Consider the following 24,448-nt stretch of genomic DNA (forward strand, 5'->3'; position numbering starts at 1 on the left):
TGTCACATCAACTTTTGACATATGGCTTTTCGTTTTCAAATTTCGTAGAAAAATCATATACATGTTCTTCAGACATTATGACCATTAAACCAAGGGATGGGGCTGAGTTATAAATACAAGAAGATCACAGCCAATCAAAGAGAGGAAGTCACATTCAAACATATGAAAACAAGAGAGAAAGAAATCTTTGCTTTGTCTCTTCTCTATTTCTAATATCTTTATGATCAACAACGAGAGCATGGGAGAGATGGGGGACTAAATTAAATCTTAGGCTTTTATGGGGAACCTTGCAGACAAAATAGATCATAGAAAATTAAAGTTGATGCTTTAATTTTCATTATAAACAATTTTTTTGAACAAAGAAATTAAGAAAGGTGCTTGTTGCTATGTCCTTATTCACCAAATGAGCATTCTAAATGTGAGTTATCATAGATGATTAAACAAAAAAAAAGGTTATCATACATAGCAAAAATATTTTTGCAGTGACATATTGGTTTTAAATAATATTATTTAAGTTGTTATTATAAGAAAGTCTATATTAGGTATTATTCCTTCCCTTCAGAGTCACTGCATCTGGTTTTTTAAATATGTGCTGGCCAAACTAAATCACTTTAGGTTTCCATTAGCATATTATTATTATTATTATTATTATTATTATTATTATTATTATTATTATTATTATAAAACATTTAACTGTAGTTAACTGCAATATTAGATGATATTGTCAGTCTTACAAATCCAACTTTTTATATAAAAAGAAAAATTTCACTATTTTTATTTTAATTATAAAAAAGAATAATTTGTTGTTTCAACAAAATGTGTATATAAATATAGGGTGATTATTTGAGAAGATATTTTATTTTTATTTTTTTTCAGATGGTATCTTTTTTCATAATTTCATCTCTTATTTTTAATATCTCAAAAATATCCTTTCAAAATGTTATCAGTTTTTTGGTCCAAATTAAAAAAAATATTCCATCAATTATTTACAGTGTTTTGTGGGCTGATTTTTGTCCATAAAAATATAATGTAGTGTTTTAAAATTCTGTATAGTATTTTATTTTAAAAAATATTTTAAAAAATTGGATTTCAATCAAAAAATATGTGATAGCATTCAAAGGATATATATATATATATATATTTTAAAGAATGATTATTTAAGAATTATAAAAAGAGGTATCATCCAAAATATATATTTTTTCGGACAACCGCCGACACGCTTTTATTGATAGTGGGCATATTCGCATCTACAGCGGCACGTGCAAAAGATACTGAAAGATGACACACTGATATCACCGGTGGTGTGAAACGAACGGTTTCGATCGTTTGGGTATGCGTTTGGGTAGATTTGTGTTTGGGATAAAGATCAAAGGCGGCATTTCCGTAATTCACCAAAGTTCTTCCCCATATAAGGGGCGGAGAGGGGTCTCACGGAACCCTGTGAGTTCTCAATTTCATTTTAATTAATTCTGCGATTGAGGGTTAGGGTTTGTAAGAGAGGGCAATGGCGGAAGAGGGTGCCGTGATCGGTTGCCACAGCGTTGACGAATGGAAGCAGCACCTACTTCAGGCTAATGAATCAAAGAAGCTGGTAAATGCCCTCGCTTTCCTACTTGTTTTGTTTCCGATTCCTCTTGTAGGTTCTCGTTTTTTTTCTGGATCTCCTTTTCTTTTGCGATTTATATGCCATCGATGTGGAGTTGCTATCGGATCAATGGCCCCTTTTCTTGTTTCCGTTTGGATCTAAATGACCTTTTCTCATCGTCTCTTTCGGATTAAGGGCTCTGCATTTTGTGTCTGGTGTGACCGATTTGATTTGTGGTCTGGTTGATCTGCTCCTTTTCCGGGGTCTATAAAAACTTGGTTTTTATTACAGAGATCTAGGTATAAAACGCTCAGTTGAAAGGCTTGATTTTGGGCTCAAGTGATGGATATTATTTCTGGGTATTCGAGTATGTTCTTTTTATGTTTCTGGTCCCTATTTATTGTGCTTTCGAAAAGATCTCGGGCAGTTTTATAGTTGTGTGTGCAGTAATATCCAAGGAAGCATCTTAGTTCTTCAATTTTTTTTGTTATTTATTCAGTAATACTGGTCAAGAGGATTTTGGTTGTCGGTTAGCTATATTATGCTCAGATAGAAATGTTGCTTTCGGGGATTAAATGATCGATCTGATTTCTTAATAGATAATTGTTGGCTGATGCATAGTTGGTCGTATATTTACGGTAGTTATGATATGAGTTTGAGGGCACAGGTTAAGATTGCAGATCAGCCTGTTTGTTCTTCAGACATTTGTTTTTGTTTAGTTGGTGGGTTGTCATTTATTGGAAAATAGACCAGAACCTTTAAGATTGAAATGCCTTTGACAGAAACAACTATTATTGTGGAGTTTGGATGTGCGTTTCACATTGTCTCTAATTGGATAGTAACAACTTGGTGGCTCTTGGATGCTTATTTTCATATATGCTCATTAGGTTTTTTTGAGCTATGTTTGGAACTAGTGACTCTTTTTTCTGTTGATGGATCTTGTGTTCCAGTTGAGGGGTAATTAATTTCTTGTTATTTGATTCAGTTCTAAGTGTCTCATCTAGCGCCCCAGTTTGTAGGTGGTACAATGGTCATATCCACACATACTACCCACAAAAAAGATGTTTTAACTTACTGGATACCCTATTTCTCTATAATCTCCCTCCATAAACACAGTTTGCCAAGTCATTGTTGAGCTGATGCATTTAACAGCCTTTTGCTAATTACTCTCTTTTGCTGCTTGTCTTATTTATTGGTTATCGACCAATCATTACTATAACTGTTCCAACTGATATCCTGGGCCAAGATTTACTTAACCCATTGGTATATGCATGGAATTGTGTCGGAGCCTCGTGTGCATTCTGTTCTTGCTCCAGTGGCTTTGCATGGAAGCAGGTAGATGGCTGGTTGGATTCTTCCATAGTTATAGTTGAGTCCATATTTGATTATGATCTTGTGGCGGATATAAAATAGTTGTTCATGATGTCCCATGTAATCCACTCTTTCCATGTTGAACCAGATAAGTTTTTGCGGTACTAGTATTTGAAAAGCAATTCACATAGGAGCAATTGAGGTTCGGTCGACACACCGAGTGGTTAGCCAACCTATTTTTTTTTTATAAGTCCCTCTGTATGATAATGGCTGTATCCTGTGTCCTTGCATAAGCCATTTAAATTTTCAAGTATTCTTTGCATCTGTTTTTAGATTAATTTGCCTGTTCTCCAACCATTTCAATAAAACATCTCTTGTATTTGGCATGCCCTCTTATTAGACCTTCTTCACATAGCTATTACATACATATATTTGTAAAAAGTTAACAAGTGTAAATGTACATATTTACTTGTGCATACAAGAACATGTTGCTGAAGCACATGCAGATGCACACTTTTGCATGCATGAGATGCTTTACTTGGTAACAACCATAGAGTTGCTTATGAATACTGTTTTACTTTTGTATGCATGAGCTGCTTTACTTAGAAACAATCATAGAGTTGCTTATGGATACTGCTATATATGGATTGCATTCTTAACAGGAATCGACCTTCATCATTGGGCCTTGAGGTGGCTATGTTGTGAAAACTATGTTTGCTAAATAGTTCAGTATTAAACACCAATCCTTTTTTTGGGGATCTGTTGTGATCATGCGGTTTACATGCTTAGTATTGTAATGTGTTTTCCATTAGAGAGGGAAGATAATTTTTAGGTAGAAAGGGGAACCTTTTGTGTAGCTTTGTACTCCTCCCTCGCTTCTTGTAAGGATCCTTCGATGTTTAATACGGCATAGTATTGTAGGTGTGGATTTAGGTGAGACCCTTTAACTGATGATTTCATCACTGTTAACAAATTTGAAACAGTAGTGTTTGAAAATAGGCTTTCTAATATTGAGCTACGAAAGTCTCACAAAAGTGCACACATATCATGCTCTTCTGATCAACAACAAGATGGTATTATCTTGCATGTCAGCAGTACAAGTTCTGTGTAATGCTGTTTGTAAAAAGCGAACAAAATCCAAATTGCTTAGTATTGTAATGTGTTTTCCATTAGAGAGGGAAGATAATATTTAGGTAGAAAGGGGAACCTTTTGTGTAGCTTTGTACTCCTCCCTCGCTTCTTGTAAGGATCCTTCGATGTTTAATACGGCATAGTATTGTAGGTGTGGATTTAGTTGAGACCCTTTAACTGATGATTTCATCACTGTTAACAAATTTGAAACAGTAGTGTTTGAAAATAGGCTTTCTAATATTGAGCTACGAAAGTCTCACAAAAGTGCACACATATCATGCTCTTCTGATCAACAACAAGATGGTATTATCTTGCATGTCAGCAGTACAAGTTCTGTGTAATGCTGTTTGTAAAAAGCGAACAAAATCCAAATTGCTTAGTATTGTAATGTGTTTTCCATTAGAGAGGGAAGATAATATTTAGGTAGAAAGGGGAACCTTTTGTGTAGCTTTGTACTCCTCCCTCGCTTCTTGTAAGGATCCTTCGATGTTTAATACGGCATAGTATTGTAGGTGTGGATTTAGTTGAGACCCTTTAACTGATGATTTCATCACTGTTAACAAATTTGAAACAGTAGTGTTTGAAAATAGGCTTTCTAATATTGAGCTACGAAAGTCTCACAAAAGTGCACACATATCATGCTCTTCTGATCAACAACAAGATGGTATTATCTTGCATGTCAGCAGTACAAGTTCTGTGTAATGCTGTTTGTAAAAAGCGAACAAAATCCAAATTTCTTTGTAGTGCCATCATTTGACTCGGGAATTATCTGCATGCTTGTAGGTGGTCATTGATTTCACTGCGTCATGGTGCGGGCCTTGCCGAGCAATTGCCCCAATCTTTGCTGATCTGGCTAAGAGGTACCCAAATGTGATCTTCCTCAAGGTGGATGTTGATGAACTGAAGGTGAGCATCATTTTATTCAAGTTTACATATACAAGGTTGTTATAGAGCAGTAGGTAGGTTAGCTGCTTCTTCTATTTTACCCCTCCGGTGAATTCTTCCGTTTCTGTACTTTGTAGTGGAATCCTTATTTCTTTGGAATCCCTACTTTCTTTTTGAAAGCACTAGTTTTGTGACCCTAATCTGTTGGCCCCAGAGAATTCTGATTTGATTACCTTGATACTGTAGTTGATCATTCCATTCGAAATTATGACTTGGAGTTGAGAGTGATCAATGTTTGCAATAAGTTCCACCGCATTCTAACAAAAAAAAAAAATGCAATGGCAGCCTGTTGCCGAGGACTGGGCCATCGAAGCAATGCCCACCTTTATTTTCCTGAAGGAGGGAACCATTGTGGACAAGATCGTTGGTGCACACAAGGATGAGCTGCCGAGGAGGATTGAGCTGCACATGCCCAAGTGAGTTATGCGTCATGGTATTTAGCAAGAGACTACACATGTCCTTGCAGTATCAATCTGGTTATCAACAATAAGACTTTCCTGAGACTTTTAGTAGCGACATTACAATAATGTATTAAGTCTTGGATGGTTTGGAGATTCGTGTAATGGATTTAATAGCTTTTGCGATATGGAATCAGGTGTTGTGTTTGCTTGTGCTGTATGGAATCATAATAATCTCCGGTGACATGCCACCGCTCGAAGGCCGCAATCACTTGCCACAGCAAGGCTAGTAATCCCGGTGGCGTTAGGTTCATATTTGACTTTTAACAGGTAAAGAAGCCAAGCATTAGTATCCCAAATCATTTGACTCTGCAAGATTAGCTGTTTAGAGTTTAGGTATGTAGGTTAACTTCTAACATTCTTCTGGTAATTATTTTGTTACTTTCTCACAAATTCAGATTTTGCATAATATGGTTTCAGTTCTACTTAAAAAAATATATATTGAAGTTTTGAGTATGTGAAATATATTTAAAATTATATTGGCTAAACAAAACAAATCGTGATAAGTAAATTTGCTTCATAATAATTCTGTATTTCTATAAGGCTTCCATATAATTTCCTTTGGATTGAGTCAACATTAAGTTCATTCTAAGCCAATATTATTTCATAATATATTTTTCAAAAAATATATAGGGAAGATTTTTTTTTTCTTTCTTGTGGTAAAGAAAAAAAAAAAGGCTTCCATGTTGAACTTCAACATTGCTTCTCTTCCATAACACGGAGACAAAAAAAAGAAAGAAATACCTAAAAATCGAGAGGCTAATTGGTGAGGGAGACACAAGCAGGCTTAATCATTCAACCGACCCCTGCAATGCTCATCATGCTTCCAGCCACTCAAATCACGAATATTAAAGGTGGAACAGGAGGAGAAACAAGTGCGTAGAAATTGAGATACTACACGGTGATGGGCTCCTATGGATCTTGGTTGGCTGCTCGAGAGGATGCGGGTTTGCGAGGCGGCCTTGGCTGATGTGGGTTCCCAGTGTTGCAGTGCATTACACCAGAAGATATACTGCAGCCGGGAGCTTTGCTGCGATGGATCGCCCGAGGATTCACAAACCTTTACGCCCGAAACAACTGTGATGGAGCGCGATCCAAACGCCGGCGGCGCGCTGCTCGTGAGGGCGACACCTTCAGCCGCATGCGATCCGGCAGGCAGCGAGGCCTGCAGCCAGAAACGGAAGCGAAAGCAGATGAGAACGAAGGCAGCTCTTGGATGATGCTCTCCCATGTACTGTTGGGTCCAGCCCATACGTGAGTTTGGACAATTTGGTCTGTTGAGCCCAAATCAACGATTAAACGAGAAAGATGTGAGATAAGACACAATAGGAGAGTGGGAAGTGTTTTGTTCGTACAATGAACGGCGGCAGCGCACAGGGAGAGGAAAGAGAGAGAGAAAAATGAGAGAGAAAGAATAAGATTTGAAGTTTTTTACTTTGACGATTAATGGTTGTAGTCTAAATTTTACGTAGAGAATCTTTACGGTAAACTTTATAATTCTAATAGTGTTGATTATAGTTTACCCTCTTTAAAATACTTTCGTGCTATACCTACTTTGTGAGACTTAGAATTCTGTTGAGATCTATTCTTTTTTTATGATGATATGCTATTCTTGAGTCAAGATATATGTTCTTGATATTATTATGATCCTCTAGTTGTTCTAGTGCAAATTTACTATAAACCTGTTATCACTTTGTAATTGATTTATTGTTCTATTATTTATGCATGCTGATTGATATTAGCATTTTAATATTAAGTTAGTATTTTGATGAGAAACCCATTTTGATACATAAATAAGGAAAAGAATTATTCCGCTAGGTTTTCCCAATATGTACATAGTTATGATCCCGTAACACCCGATCGTAATTATATACATTTCCTTATAATAAATAACATGGACAGAACGAAAATAAAATTTCATAATATAATTCAATCAATAATTAATTCATAATTAATCAAATATCAATATCTGAATAATTCAATCAATAGCATTTTATGCATGCTATCAAAGAAATATGCATAAATATCAAATATTTATTTGACTTTACTGCATATATAGTTTACAAAACGTCATTTTCATGTGCATTTCAAATCATGACTTATTAATAATACTTTTCAAAGTATAATATATTTAAATATATTTTTATAATGAAAGCATAAATATAAGTAATGTCACATGTGAGAGCATACAATATTGTACTACAAAGTTTACCATTAACATAACTATAGCCAAGAGTTCATAAGCATAGCTATAGCTAAAGTGTGAACACAAAGTCATAATAGTTTTTGATAGCTACAATCACATTATACCTTCCTATGTCATGGAATAAATATCAATGTTATAGGGCCCAAATCATAGACATAATTATTAGACAACTGTCATGTCATGTCATAAAAAATAATATATCAATTACTTTCTTATAAAACTAAGATTTTAAGTAAGTATTTTTTTGCATATCTTTTCAAAACTAATGCAATCATATCATTTGAAACCAATGATAGCATAATTCAATCAATACTTATAACATAATAAATTTATAAATGTCAAACACATGATTAATACTTTTAAAAATAAACTATATGAAGTCATAGGATATATCACATAATTTTAAGTAAATATTATTTTTCCTTTTTTTTCTTCAAAATAACCAATTTTCTCTTGACAACATAAATATCACATTAATTAATAACACCAAGATTAGCCAATCTATACTCCAATATACAAATCTAATTAATGAATATATATATATATATATATATATATATATATATATATATATATATATAAATTTAAAACCATACCTAATATAATTTTCTTAAACTTAATCTGAATCCATTTAGTATCACAACGAATCCTCTGTAATATTTCTCTTAAAAATTTTTTTTCTATTTTCTTCTTTTTCTATTCCCTCTCTCTCTTTTCTTTTTCTTATTTTCTCCTCCTTTTCTTCATCTCTCTTTCTGCTATGGTCACTGCAGATCCCCCTCTCCGTTTCTATCCTTTTACTCTTTTCCTTCTCCCCTTCTTCTTCTTCTTCTTCTTCTTCTTCTTCTTCTTCTTCTTCTTCTTCTTCTTCTTCTTCTTCTTCTTCTTCTTCTTCTCATTTTACTTCTTCTCTTCTCTTTCTTTCTCCCTCTTCTCTTCTCATTTTACTTCTTCTCTCCTTCTCACAGCCGAGACATAAATCCTCTTTCTCCTCTCATCCCTTTCTTCTTCCTACTTTTTCCTTTTATTCCCTCCTCTTCCTCTTCTCTCCCCTTCTCCTCTTTGTTTTCCGTTCTCTCCCACACGCTACCAAGCAGGCAGCCTCGTGAGCAATGGGAAGAAAACAGTTGACGTTTTAGCCTTTTTGCATTTTAGTCACTACAATTCTTGTATTTAAAACTAAGTCCTCAATGAAAATTTTGATGTATTACACTGTTGGCCTTTGTATGTGTACATGCGCTGCTGAGGGAATAGAGAGAGGTAGCTGGGTGAAGTACATGGACTTCTTCATACATGTTGCGATTAGGTTTTTGACTTTGCAATGCTCTATAATGGCCGTCGATGTTGACCGTGGAATGTGGAACGCGCAGTACTATCCGTTGAAAGATACTGCAACTCCAGCTTATCCACAACTGTGACTGAAGCAAATCTGACTTCAGATTGGGTTTCGAGTTGGGAGTGTAGATATGTAGAAGCACCAGAGTACGATGATAACACAATAATCCAATTTATTTTAATTATGTCGTACATGTCATAGACACATCATAGAGCATGGAAGAGTGAGAGAGAGAGAGAAGTAGTGGTGGTGGTGGCGGAAGGACTTGAAAGGCCGGCCGTAATGTCATACTTGGTTAAGGCGGAGTTGATACTGCAACCGTGACCGGGGGTTGAGGTTTAGGGTCCCTGACCCTCACGGGAGGATCACAAATCTTCATACCACCAGGCGTACTGCAACCCACTGGTCCTTGGGGAAGACGCACAAACCACAAGCTCGGATCAATCCAGTAGTTCAACACTCGGCCGTCGCAAATGGACTGCGATGCCAGCAACCAGAACATGGAGGCAACGAAAGCGAGAACGGCAAGTCCTCTTCTTCTTCTTCGACTATCATGAGAGGCCATGCTCCTCACTCGTTCGCTTTTGCTTGTATACGTTTGGAGAGGCAACCTGCAGGAGACAGTAAATAAACAGAAGGTTATATCAGATGGTGAAGTCTAAGGCGGAGGAGGAGGAGTTGTAGGAGCTGAAGGAGATAGTGGATGATGGAAGCACCTGCTGCAAGGCTCTCACGCTTGCCCACTCTTCGCAACGCGATGGTGTATGTGGATATATATGGGGCTGGCTCGATCCTGATCAGAAGAATCGTGTGCAACATTTCAAAGACTTTTCCAGCAGCGTGATTGACTGCACCAATTTTCTTGTGGAAATTTTCATAGTTTAGCCGTCTGCAAGTTCATACATACTATCAGCCATAAATGCGATAGTAATGCTCGGCCTAAATGGGCAGTATCCACAACGCCGTGCCACAGTGAAGATTATTTCAAGAAGAAGAAGATTCCGCTGGGATGCCACATCAAATCGGATGATCAATTAATCATTGCTGATATTTTTGTCAGACTCCTCAATCTGAAATTATTATTCAAATGGAAGATTTTTCTTGGAATGGAATGTTTAAGGGAGAATATTAAAAGATGACTTAATTTCATTTTTCTCGTATCGGGAAGAGAGATCATATGGGAACATGTATGAAGATGAAGGATTTTGGTTGTCGCTCCGGACATCAGTGCCCTTCCATGATTCTATGGAGGCATGGTGAGTGTTGTTGGCGATAGCTGTTGGAGAGAGGCGAAAGCGATGTTGAATTATCATTGCAAAAAAAACAAAAAAAATCTAATTATTACTATGCAAATTTCAAATAATTTAATTATGACTCCCATCTTTTGTAACCCCCGTTATAGTTTAATGCAGTTTTCTTTAAAGAAATCATCTCAAAAGGTTTTTTTTTCTTCTTACACTGTTTGACCTGTAAGGTCCCCACAAACTATTATGTTAACTCGTAAACCACAATTGATAGAAGCATAGGGACTATGGTAGCAAAATGTTCAATGCCCTATCTTGTGATACACCTTCAACCTAATTTGATAGGAAATATTATGGCTCCAATAAGAGCCCGTTAGCTAGCCATTGTCAGGGAATTGATGTGAAAAAGACTATATCACCCCTCCCTATTTGGTATTAGGATGATAGTTGGTCAATTATTGTGGTTCGCAAACCATGGCGGATGGTATTACTCGACCATCGATGGTTGGGGTCCTCGAACGGCCAAGCCAACCCACGTCTCCCTTTTGTCGATCCTTATGGGTGACAACTCGTGAGAAACCCACTCGACTAGCATGCGACGTCTTTGATATCATCCCCTGCTAACGACACATCATAAGAGGCCATACGGGTTAGTCATCCAAATAATTAAGGCCTATAAGAAGGACGTATGTATGAGTAGCCTGTCAATCGCAACCCCCCTCGGCCTTCTCAGGTATAAAAGTTGATACTTGCTTGAAGAAAGGACCAAATTTGGCACACACTTAACCCTCGACTCAGATTACCCTCACAAAAAATTAACTTAATCATCGAAAAGATCAAGTCGAGAAATCTCTCTCTACATTGACTTTTATGTAGGACCCCGAGGGGATCAAGGCTCGTGTAGAGGCACAACTGTCATCTCGAACCCACCTTAGCTACTCAATTCCTAATATCGACTCCCCTTGATTGTCACATAGTTCAATTGGACAACTCTATGCCTTTGGGATTAGACAAGTTGTGGCAACCCCCATTTGATAGCATTAACACAACAACACTAATAATAACTATTGGGCATCTTGAAGACTTGGACGTACTATGCCATCACATGGGAGACAAGTGATCATAAACATAAGATCAAGCAAATGAAGAGAATCATGAGAATGGAGAGGAAATAAAAAAAGGGAGAAGATATTGCCAACTAGGATCGAAAAATAAATGAGATAGAAAGCCAAATACTAAATAACTAAAAACATAAAAGCCAAGAAAGCTTGATTACAATCTCTCAATTAATACTTTGCGGTCTATTAGTTGCTCTCCCTTAATTTGACTTGGTGCCCCATAAGGGGGTATTACACCCCTATTTATAGTCTAACTTATAACACTTAAACATATTGGACTTGTGTAGATATCATAAATCAATTAAACTCTTATCTTGATCTTCAAAACCAATAAAACTTATGTTAGCATTAACTTAAGATTTTTCCCATAATGCTAATATATCTAATTATAAATTTATCCCTTCAAACTAAGAATTCTTCAATGGTATAAAAATATTTGTAGGTTGATAGATCTCTTTTTTCACAAAACATGAACCTGTGAAGCTTCGAACATCTATGATAGATTGAGTTCTTCAATGATAATTATTGGTTTGTCAGAAAACTTTCTTCATCTTCTTTGAGTGTTGATTGGATCTATTAATATATCTTCTTGAAAAAATAATAATTTTTCATCAGTTTTGTATCTTATTTTTTGTCAAAATTTAAAGGTTCTTCAATTTTAGCAAACTTACATCTCTTAAAAGTTTCAACTAAAGATTGTGCCTTTCTTATTGTAATCTTGCACGTCATTATAAATAAAAAAATATCATGACTCTGATACTATTTATTAGGAATCTATATCGGAAAAGGGAGGAGATAAGGGGAGACTATGCCCATTTTTATAGTCTAGACTCATGACAAATATATTGGACTCACCACAATTTTATTCAAAATAGATATCATAAATCAATTAAACTCTTATATTAATATCTCATAAATCAATAAAACTTATATTTTTTAATACTGGAAATGATATACAGTTGTGGATGATCGTATCTGGAGAGTCGGCATCAATACTCCTACCGTTAACTAATTCACAGCATCATATCGTGCACCGATACTTCGTTGTTCATGGAGAAAATTTTGGCTTTGAAGGTATACAAGCCGAAGGAGCAGATGCTAACGGAGGATTGATTACAAAAGGAAACATGTAGTTGGAGACATAATCTACTCATTCCTACCCTTAAGACTGTCTTGGCTTACGGCTCACGGGAGCGTCGGTTTGCAGGAATCGGAGGATCACAGACCTTTTCACCATTAACTATGGTGCATTGGGAAGGAGAACGATTTGGATGAATGACCTCTACACCATTAACTACAAGTGAACGAGGAGCACCGCGCGACACCGACAGCACAGTGGCGGGTCGTGAGATCAGCATGCAGAGAACGGAGATTACAGCAAAGAGTGTTCTTTGATGACACCCCCCCATGTCTGCCTTTGTGTACGCTTCTCAAACAAGGGCCAGAGTTCTGCTGCTACTGCTGTTCGTTTGTTTGGCTCTTCCTCTTGTGCTTATAAACAGAAAGATTAGGAAGGAATACGCATTAAAGCTGCAGGTCCGGTTTCCATGAAAGTGGAAGTGGGTGATGTGTTGCCGTGACTTTTCCTCGTTGCTTCTTGCAAGAGTAGACAATGATATCTGGTCTTACATTTGAACGTTTACCAAGAAAAGGAGTACTGCAATTTCCATGAAATGCTAGGAAGGATTACGCATTAGAGCTGCAGGTCCAGATTTCCATGAAAGTGGAAGCGGATGATGTTTGTATATCAAATCATGATTTGGTAATAATACTTTTCAAAGCACAATGCATTTACATATATTTTCATAATAAAAATATAAATATAACTAATATAATATGTCAGAACATAAAATATTATAGTACAAAGATTATCAATCACATAACTATAGTCAAGAGACCATAAATATAACTATAGCTAAAGTGTGTCACAGCAGAAGTTACAGTAGTATGGATAGTTATATCTATGTTACATCGCCATGACAAGATAATAAAACTATGTTTAAACCTTATTGATAGAATCCAAATCATTGCCATACTCATTAGTTTTTTTACAAAACTAGGATTTTAAACAAATTTTTTTTTACATTTCTTTTCAAAACTGATGCAATCATATTATTTGAAATGAATGATAAATAATTTTTTTTTATATAAATCAGATAACATAATTCAATAAATACTTATAACATAATAAATTTATAAATATCAAACACATGATTAATACTTTAAACTATATGAAGTCATCTGATAAGCTATCCTGATTGCATATCATCGATACAAATATCGTCTTTATCTTTTCTTTTCTTTCCTTATTTTTTTCAAAATAATTAAATTTCCTTCACAACATAAATATCATATTAATTAATAATACCAAGATTAGCCAATCTATGCTTCAGTATACAAATCTAATTAATGAAAATATAAGAGAATTTAAAACCACATCTAATATAATTTTTTTGAACTTAACGTGAATCCATTTGGTATCCAAACGAATCCTCCGTAATATTCCTCTTATTATTTTCTATTTCCCTTTTTTTTCTTTCTCTCGTGCGGCAGCAGCTGTCTCCTCTCTCTCTTTCTCTCTCTCTTCTTATTTTCTCCTCCTTTTCTTCATCTCTCTTTCTTCTACGGTCACTGCAGATCCCCCTCTCCCCTTTCTTTCCTCTTCTTCTTCTTCTTCTTCTTCTTCTTCTTCTTCTTCTTCTTCTTTTCCTTTTTATCCTTTTTGCATTTTAGTCACTGCAATTATTGTGTTTAAAACTAAGTCCTCAATGAAAATTTTGAAGTATTACACTGTTGGACTTTGTATATGTACATGCACTGCTGAGGGAATAGAGGGAGCTGGGTGAAGTACATGGACTTCTCCATGCATGTTACGATTAGGTTTTTGACCTTTCAATGCTCTATTATGGCGTCGATGTTGACCGTGGAATGTGGAACGCGCAGTCCTGTGTTGAAAAATACTGCAACTCCAGCTTATCCACAACTGTAACTGAAACAAATCTGACTTCAGATTGGGTTTCGAGTTGGAAGTGTAGATATGTAGAAGCACCAGAATACGATGATAACACAATAATCCAATTTATTTTAATTATTTCGTACATGTCATAGACACATGATAGAGCATGGGAAGAGAGAGAGAGAGAGAGAGAGAGAGAGAAGTAGTAGTGGTGGTGGTGGCGGAAGGACTTGAAAGGCCGGCCGTCATGTCATGCTCGGTTAAGGCGGAGTTGATACTGCAAGCGTGGCTGGTGGATGAGGTTAAGGATTGCTGACCCCCGAGGAAGGATTACAACTCTTATTACCTTCAGGCGTACTGCAACCGGATGGCGTAGACGGTTCATTCAATGTAGGCGGTGTAATAAGGCCTTGGAGAAGAAGCACCAACCACAAGCTCGGATCAATCGAATAGTTCAACACTCGGCCGTCGCAAATGGACTGCGATGCGAGCAACCAGAACATGGAGGCAACCAAAGCGAGAACGGCAAGTCCTCTTCTTCTTCTTCGACTATCATGAGACGCCATGCTCCTCACTCGTTCGCTTTTGCTTGTATAGGTTTGGAGAGGCAACCTGCGGGAAACAGTAACTACACTGAAGGTTATATCAGGTGGTGAAGTATAAGGCGAAGGAGGAGGAGGAGTCGAAGGAGCTTAATTAGATGGTGATGATGGAAACACCAGCTGCAAGGCTCCCACGCTTGCCCACTGTTTGCAACGCGATGATGTATGTGGATATATATATAGCTGGCTCTATCCTGATCGGAAGAATCGTGTGCAACAATTCAAAGACTTCTTCCAGGGGTGTGATTGACTGCACCAATTTTCCTGTGGGAAGTTTTCATAGTTTAGTGGTCTGCAAGTTCATACATAGTATTAGCAACATAAAAGATAGAAATGTTCAGCCTAAACGCGCAGTACGCCGTGCCCCACTGAAGATATTTCAAGAAGAAGGAGATTCCATCGGGATGCAACATCAAATGGGATAATCAATTAGTTGTTGCCGATGTTTTTGGCAGACTCCTCAATCCGAAATTATTCTTCAAATGGGAGATTTTTCTTGGAATGTAATAGTGTAAGCAAATTAAGTTTAAGGGAGAACATCAGATAATAACTTTAATTTCATTTTTCGCTTGTATCGTGAAGAGACATCATGGAAATATGTGTGAAAAATGAAGGATTTCAGTTGTCGCTCACGACATCAATGCTCTTCTTCCATTCTATTGGAGCCATGAGGGTCATTGGCGATAACTGTTGGAGGGAGGAGAAAGGGATGCTGACTTATTATTCCAAAAAAATCTAATTATTATGATGCAAATTTCAAACGATTTAAATTGGAGTCATAATTCCGAGCACTCGAAGACTTGGACTTAAGTGTTTGCGTGCCAAATGCGCCATTGAGACCATTAGATCATCCGCACTCCTTTTCGTGGAAGACTTGGACTTTAGTGGCTAATTTCCAATCCAATAAATTTGTTATAATGAAAGCAGTCTCAGAGACTCGTACGTACAATCATGTCATGGCCATGAAAAACAAAATAATAATAATAAATTATTTACGTAATGTTTTTCTCATCTTTTAAACTACTTAAGTTTAAGAAAGAGTAAACTTCTCATTATCCATCATGTAGTTTCTAAAATATAAAGGATTATCCGTTCAATACTCTAAAAAGCCATTGAGCTAAAAAGTCATATGGGACTAAATACAATCTTTCCTCATTTAACGACTTGATGTCTATAATATAACCCAGAAATAGACCTTAGTATAATACATGTATAGTTTTGAAATGCCTTCTAATCTTGTCCATGGATAATTCTTTCCTCACCAATACAGTTCTGCTGCTGTGCTGTTGTCGTTGGTTTGTTTGGCGCCTCCTCTTATGCTTATGAACACACATTGTACTAGGAAGGATTACGCATTAAAGCTGCAGGTACAGGTTTCCATGAAAGTGGAAGTGGGTGATGTGATGTCGTGACTTTTCCTCGTTGCTTCTTGCATGAATGGAGAGTGATATCTGGTCTTACATTTTGAATGTTTACTATGAAAGAAGTAGTAGAATTTCCATGAAATACTAGGAAGGACTACGCATTAAAGCTGCTGCTCCAAGTCTCCATGAAAGTGAAACTGGGTGATGTGATGTCGTGACTTTTCCTCGTTGCTTCTTACATGGGTAGACAATGATATCCGGTCTTAAATTTGAACGTTTACCGGAAAGGAGTACTGTAATTTCCACGAAATACTAGGAAGGACTATATGCATTGACGCTGCAGGTCAAGTTTCCATGAAAGTGAAAGTGGGTGATGTGATGTCGTGACTTTTCTTCGTTGCTTCTTGCATGAGTGAAGAGTGATAACTGGTCTTACATTTGAACGTTTACCACGGAAAGTAGGGAAGGATTATGCATTAAAGTTGCAGGTCGGTGGGGGGGCATTTGTTGGGGTTATGTGGTTCACATGCTTAGTGTTGTATTGTGTTTTCTGTTAGATAGAGAGGGAAGAAAACATTTGGGTGGGAAGGGGTGCATTCCGTGTAGCTTTTTACTCCTTCGCTTCTTCTAAGGATCCTTGGTATTTCAATATGGCATAGTAGTACTCCTTTCAATATGGATTTAGTTGAGACCCTTTTAACTGTTGATTTCATCGCAGTTAACAAATTTGAATTAACAGCGTTTGAAAATATGCTTTGTGATATTGAGCTAGCAAAGTCTCACCAAAGTCAACCCATATCATGCTTCTGATCAACAATCAGATGGCCTTATCTTGCAGTCTGCAGTACTAACTTAATTTTCTAGATTGAGTTCAGAGGACTAATCAATGCTGTAGGAACTCTAAAAGGCTTTCTTTTTTCTTCTCACGCGTGTTTGACAGCACTAATTTTGCATGTCCCTACAAACTATTCTATTAGCCAGTAAACCACAGCTGAGAGTAGCAATATGGACTATGATAGCAAAATGTTCGACGCCGTTGCCCCGTGATACACCTTCAAGCTATTATATAATACAGCCTAATAGTAACTATTTTACACCCTGTCATCGACGACGCAGTATAATAATATTAGTGTGAACGTTTCGCAATGAGAGCATCCTTGGAGACTATGTATGTATGGCATCCCCTGGCGGACTGGTGATCACAAACATTAATTTCATATGCCTGACCAGGAAGCACATGTCTGTAAGGAGAAACTAACAGTGAAAACTCTGAGTGAAATCAGGTAAATGAAGAGAATCATGAGGATGGAGAGGAAACACAACACCAAACAAACCAAAAAGAAAACCAATCATGAAATATCTCTCAGGGTGAAAAGGAGAAGAAGCCTTCCGATTTATATGCCAAGTCGTACTCTGTTGGTCGTGGATTTATATGCGATAAAACTCTCTCTCTTTTACATTCAACAGTACATTATACCAGCTTGTATGGAGAAATAACATAAAATAAATGTAATTTCTCTTGCTACCTATGGCTGCATTCATTTTGAGTAATGTATGGAAACTTTGGCTTCGAAGGGATACCAGCCGAACGAGTAGAAGCTAACAGAGGATTACGAAAGGAAACATATAGTTGGAGACATTATCTACTCATTCCTACTCTTAACACTGTCATGGCTTGCGGCTCACGGGAGAGTGGGTTTGCCGGGACTGGGGGCTTCCCTGCTCAAATGTAGGAGGATTACATACCTTAACACCATTAATTATGGTGCAAACGGCCGAAGCATATAGTGACCTAGAGACCTTTCCACCATGAACTACAAGTGAACCAGGGGCACCGCGCGACACCGACTGCACGGTGGCGGGTCGTGTGACCAGCATGAGGAGAAGGGAGATTGCAGCGAAGAGAGCTCTGTGATGATACCCCATGTATGTCTCTGTGTACGCTCCTCAAACTAGGAACACAGTTCTGCTGCTGCTGCCGCTGTTGTTTGTTTGTTTGGCGCCTCCTCTTGTGCTTATAAACACACATTGGTTGGGAAATACTAGGAAGGACTACGCATTAAAGCTGCAAGTTCAGGTTTTCTTGAAAGTGGAAGTGGGTGATGTGATGTCGTGACTTTTTCTCTTTACTACTTGCATGAGTAGAGAATGATATCTGGTCTTACATTTGAACGTTTACCAAGTAAAAGAGTACTGCAATTTAAACTTATGTGGTTGAGTTATCTATACATATCTTGACACAGTCTTCGAGCCATTAGGATCGATGGTGCGTTTTCCTCGTCCGTCGGACATGGATGTGGATATGGACTCCAACAACTAAAAACATGCATGCAGGCGTACGAAACCAGACTGAGACCTCTTCTTCTATATTATAATAACCTATGGCTACTGCGGCTCTATACAGCACTCCTTCTCTTTCACGGCAAGCTGTGATTCAGGAAGGATCTCCTCGGTAGCGGAGTTACATCAGAAGGAAGAAGTGTAGGAGAAGGAGATCATCACATTAGCAAACCTGTAAGGTTACTACGCCGTGACCACTAGCAATCTGATGATAAACGGAGATCTGATGGCCCGCCAAGAAGAGACGAGAGGTGAAAGAAATAATTTCTAGGCATATCAGAGTCACTCTATAGACATTACTTCGTTACACGCCGAAAACGTCTAGAAAAAACCCAACTCAGCGGTAAGTCAAGAATGGTATTCCTACTGATTTCCTTAGAAGAACACACTGTCAAAACCAGAAATTTATAATTTTGACATAATAATTATTACATAATTCAACTCATATTCAATCTATTCATAAGATATTTAATAACATACCCAATAAATTAATTCTATAATTGTATACAGTAAGACCGTATCAAAGGTTTTTTTTTTCTTTGTTTTTTTCCTTCTTACGCGTGTTTGACATCACTAATTTTCCAAGTCCCTACAAACTAATAGCATATGGATCATGGCAGCAAAATGTTCAACGCCGTTACCCTGTGAAACACCTTCAAGCTCTTATATAATACAGTAACTATTTTGTACCCTGTCATCGACGACGCAGTATAATAATAGCAATATACACCTTCATAATGCGAGCATCCTTGGAGACTTGGACGTACTATGTCATCACCTGGGAGACTGGTGATCACAAAGGAGAAGAAGCCTTTGAAGAGGCATCAGCCCACATTTCTGAATACTGGAAATGAAGGACAGTTGTTGATGCTCATGTCAGGACAATGGGCACCAACACTCCTATTGCCGACTAACACACTGCTTCATATCGAACACCAATACTCCGTTGTTCATGGCTGGCTTTATATGAATAGAACTTTCTCTTTTATATTCAACAGTACATCATAACAGATTGTATGGGAAAATAACATAATATAATTAACAATCGTATTGCTACATTACTGCTGTAGCACATAAATGTAACTTCTGTTATTTGTCTAGCTCCCTGTAACTGCACTCATTTTGGAAGCTTTGGCTTTGAAGGGATACCAGCCGAGTGAGTAGATGCTATCGAAGGATTACAAAAGGAAACATGTAGTTGGAGGCATAAGCTACTCATTCGTAGACTTGATACTATCTTGGCTTACGGCTTACGGCTTACGGCTCACGGGACGGTGGGTTTCCCGGGATTGGAGGATTACGACTAGGAGGATTACATACCCTTACACCACCAACTATGGTGCAACTTGCCGAAGCTCGAACAGGATATCTTGGACTTGAGACCACTGCAGTACCATTAACTATAAGTGAGCGAGGAGCACCGCGCGACACCGACTGCACAGTGCCGGGTAGTGAGACCAACATGCAGAGAACGCAGATTGCAGCGAAGAGAGATCTTTGATGATGCCCCATGTGTGTCTCTGTGCAGAGAGTTGTTCTGCTGCTGTTGTTTGTTCATTTGGCTCTTCCTCTTATGCTTATAAACACGCATTGGTGAGGAAACACAAAGAAGGAATACAAATTATAGCTGATTAATCGTAAACGTCCCGGTCGCCACGAAAGTCTAAATGGCTGATGTGACGACGTGACATTACTTATTGCATGGGGAGAGAATGACAGGTTGGCCATGGCTTGCTGTCAATATGGACCGTGGAGTGTGGACGCTTACCAAGGAATTAAGTGACTGCAATCTAATCTCTTCTCCCTGCACTGCTGGAGCAATAGCAACCTGATGATCTACGGAGATCTGATGACTGTCCAAGAGGGGAAGAAAAAAGTATTATTTTCCTGGCAGATCATTGACTGCACGAACTTTTCTAGTGGAAAACAAATCCTTAAACACAATCTTATATAACTCATAAACCACCATGGGGAGTATTAAATAGGCTAAATGAGCAATATGTTCAACGCCGTGGATCCTCGGTAGATCTCCACGGTAATAACATGTATGGCATCAATAACTATTCTGTGTCATTTATAATGCGAGAATCCCTGGAGACTATAGGAGCATGTGACGCTCGAGAACGAACATCGTATGATACTAATTAATCTACTCCTTCTGCAAGATAAACTATATTCATCTTGGTTAAAACTATATAGACAAAACCCTAATTTCCCTGAAGACCTGGCAATAGCTCTGGTTCTTCGCACTTGAAGCACCAAAATTAGAAACATTAAAAGTAAGAAAAGAAGAAAGAAAATACATAGAAATTGAGATGCTAAATGATGAGAGACATACAACCAAACCCTTGCGTTAATACCCCCTCTTCCTCTACTCAAAGCAGGAATATTGAAGGTGGGAAAAGGAGAGAGAAGTAGGTAGAAATGTAGGCACCACCACATGGTGAGAGTGGTGGCTGCTGTGGGTCTTGGCCACTGCCTAAGAGGATGCAGGTGTGTGGGGCGGTCTTGGCTTGCGTGGGTTCTTTAAAGGATCCTCGGGGTTGCAAACCTTGACTAATATAAATAGTTATTATTGAATAAATCCGATATTTTTTATTGTTGACGTTTAACGAGAGAAGCTACCAGAGAAATAAAACATAGAGTCAACGGTCAACCCAACTTAAGTTGCCCACCGTAGCATCACTCTTTTTCACACTCGATGACAAATACTACAGGGAAACATAGTGGTGAAAGGGCTTCAAAGCCGCGCCATCACGCCGTGCTTGGAGAAGGTCAGTGTGCGGGTGGATTTACTCCCTTCTTGTACGGGTCAGTGCTTGTGGGAGGAGGATTGGGGTCCCTGGTCGGCGACGAGTTCCCAAGACAATTCTTTAAACCACCAGACGAAGTAATAACACAACCGGACACCCCATCCAAGGAGCCCTGGAGTTGCTCGGAGCAGATTGACTGCGATACCAGCAACCAGAACATGGTGGAAAAGCAAACGAGAGTGACGAGACCTCTTCTTCTAGTATCAGCATACGTCATGCTCCTCAAACCAGCGCCGAAGTACTCCTGCTTAATTTGCTTCTGTAACATTAGAAAGGCAACCTGGAGACGAAATGAATGGATATATTAGGACATCGCCTACACAAGCAGTGACATGGGAGAAGGCGATTTAGAAGGAGGAGGAGGAGAAAGTGACGCTGGCTTACCGTCCCAAAGAGCCACTCTGTGACGAAGACTCCAGAGACAGGTGCGGGATAGATATAGCGTGGAAAAAAAGGGCAGGAAAAGTGAGGTTTGCCTGTTTGCAAGCCCATTCGCACTCTTCTGCCTAACGCATAAATCACAACTGCAAATAGAATTATACCAAACCCATCCAGCTGATGACACAGCCTTTTTATAAATAATTTATACTTTTTACAGTAAAAAAAGTACGTCAATTGTGTCGTCGCCCCACTATAAATGGTAAATTATGTATCTTACAACACTCTCTCTTCCTCGCAAATATTAACGACTGACGGAGTAGGAGGATCCAATATTTATAGATGATGTATCTTACAACACATCCTCCTCCTTGCGCTCAAAGCACGAATATTAAAAACGGGCTAGGAGAAACAAGCTCCAAGAAATTAAGATACCACATGGTGACAGCGGTGGCGTCGCCTGCTACAGGTCTTGACTTGAGATGCGGGTTTGCAGGGTGGTGTTGCCTTAGGTGGATTTCTCACTGCCCCCCTGGTGTTGCACTGGTTTATACCAGAAGGAGATATGTTGCGATGGGGCGTTGCGCTGTCAATAGTACCCCCGCAAGGTTCTCCACTGGGACCGTGTGAGGTGCAGCGAGATCCAAACGACAGCGGCTGACTGCTAGTGGCGGCGACACCTGCAGCTGCAGCCGCTCCGGCAGACAGCGAGGGAGAAGAATACTGGGACGGCCGTGCTCCATTATGCCCGCCAATGTGGAACGTAGAATGTGGAAAGCACTACGTGATGAAGTGTACTGTAATATATTATTACCGAAGTCACTCTGAGTAGTCGTTCGCCGAATCTGTACTCGGATCACATGGAATAAGACCAAGGAGGTGACGCTGTCGACATCAGTTCTCTTCCGTGATACTGTAGATCCGAGGTTTGGTGGTGATAGCTGCCTCCAACACGCAAGCAGGATGCCATTCTCTCTTCACATATACGAGGAGTTTTGATCCTCTTGGTGGAATCATACTTCCGAGTTACTCCTAAATGTTTGCGAGTCTATACTCGACTATTTTGTTCCCTTTGGGCCTTAAATGTTGGCTGCACTTCTTTTATTTAAATTAAATTTAATTTAGTCAAAGATGATTTTACTTAATCATCTTAAATGACTAAAGATTTTAGACATCTTGAAAAGGACATAGATGTTTTGAAAAGATAAAAAATATCTTGGATATTTTGGAAGAAGGTAAAATTCTCTTGGAAAATATTGTAATGTCTCAAAAGTTACTATGTCTAGTTATCAAAATATCTTATAAAAAAATATATGTTATCTAGAAAGTTATAGAGAATCCTTAATTTTATTTTTAAATCTTTTATGAATGTGATCTTGTAATGTCATTTCTTGTAAATAGATAAGTGAATGCCATTGTGAAGGTAAGTTTGAACATTTGAATAATAAAGTTAGAATTTTATCTTCTTCCTCCACCATACTTTTTTCATAATTCCACCATATTTCTAACAAAATAATATCAGAGTCAAATTATCCAAGATGACTAACATGCATTCTTTATCCCTTGTTTCACTAACAACTATGAAAATATGAGCATCGGAGAAGTTCGTATCGCCATCAACTGAAAGCAACCATGACCGATCATTCAAAATTTCTATAAAGGAATATATAAAATGAAGAATGTGTAACTCCAAACTTTAAGGGGTGAATTTGAAGTATTAAAGATAAAAGAGGTGGGTCCATTTTAGACTACTTCATAAGAGTTTTTGTCAGAATAATTATAAATTATCCTTGTAATTAGTTACCTTTAACATCTTGGTTCTTATACTTTAAAAAGTTACATTGACATCCCTATAGTAACGAAAGTGAAATATCTGGATTCGTTTACCCTAATGTCATTAGTTTTACCAATAAAAACATAAAAATAAAAGATAAAAAAGATAATTTTAATGTTCTAATTGGTGGCGATGGATGGTGTCAGTGGTGGGTGGTTATTGTAGATGAGGAGAGTGATGATGAGAGCTAAGGGCCACTCAACAACTGTGTCGGTATTGATAGAAATGTAAAGCAATCCTTATCTCTCGTCGCTACTATCGTCGCTACTCATATTGTGAGAAAGAGTGATATGGTTAATAATTATTTTCTCAATAACTATGATTGGTATGGGACTATAATTATTTTCCTGATAATTACTTATGTGTGGTGCGAGACCATAGGTAATTTTCAAATAGATTTTATCATCTTCATAGTTCGCACCTTGAAACAAGAGTGAATCTAATAGTTATTCTTTTTAGTTTTTATTATGTTTTTTTATTACTATCTTTCTATTCCTCTTTCCTTGTTCCTCTATTATAAAAAAAAAGTACTATCCTAGATTATATCATATTCGATATCAAAGTTTTTGGTTTAGTTTCCATCATCAAGATCAACCCATGTTTTATAAACTCGAGATAAGTTTCTATACAGCGGAAGTGTATAATACAAGATCAATCTAGCTTCGATGACTTTGCAAGACGGAAAAGAAAATATTATAATTTATTACATGTTGCAAGTCAAAAACATTTAGAAGACTTTTGTTTCCTATCGGGCTTCTTTGACTACACAAATTTTTCCGGTGGAAAAATATCCTTCTGCAAATCCTCAAACACTGTCTTAAATAACT

The 24,448-nt window shown here is 37.8% G+C and overlaps 1 protein-coding gene and 1 long non-coding RNA gene across 2 annotated transcripts; one reads left to right on the forward strand and one right to left on the reverse strand.

Moving 5' to 3' along the window:
• The first annotated feature begins 1,430 nt into the window (after window positions 1–1,430).
• On the forward strand, window positions 1,431–5,558 carry LOC135610881 (thioredoxin H1-like). The gene is made up of 3 exons (XM_065105888.1): window positions 1,431–1,591; window positions 4,811–4,933; window positions 5,258–5,558. The coding sequence occupies exons 1-3, from the start codon at window positions 1,505–1,507 to the stop codon at window positions 5,390–5,392; spliced, it is 345 nt and encodes a 114-aa protein (XP_064961960.1). The 5' UTR covers window positions 1,431–1,504; the 3' UTR covers window positions 5,393–5,558.
• A 3,561-nt stretch (window positions 5,559–9,119) lies between these two features.
• LOC135609204 (uncharacterized) lies at window positions 9,120–10,042 on the reverse strand. Its single transcript, XR_010485705.1, has 2 exons — window positions 9,689–10,042; window positions 9,120–9,583 (listed from the first exon to the last, which is right to left on the reverse strand). It is a non-coding gene; the product is annotated as an uncharacterized LOC135609204 (long non-coding RNA).
• Between the last annotated feature and the right edge of the window lie 14,406 nt (window positions 10,043–24,448).

This window comes from Musa acuminata, chromosome BXJ2-4, assembly GCF_036884655.1.
Source record: "Musa acuminata AAA Group cultivar baxijiao chromosome BXJ2-4, Cavendish_Baxijiao_AAA, whole genome shotgun sequence".
NCBI classification, from domain to species: domain Eukaryota; kingdom Viridiplantae; phylum Streptophyta; class Magnoliopsida; order Zingiberales; family Musaceae; genus Musa; species Musa acuminata.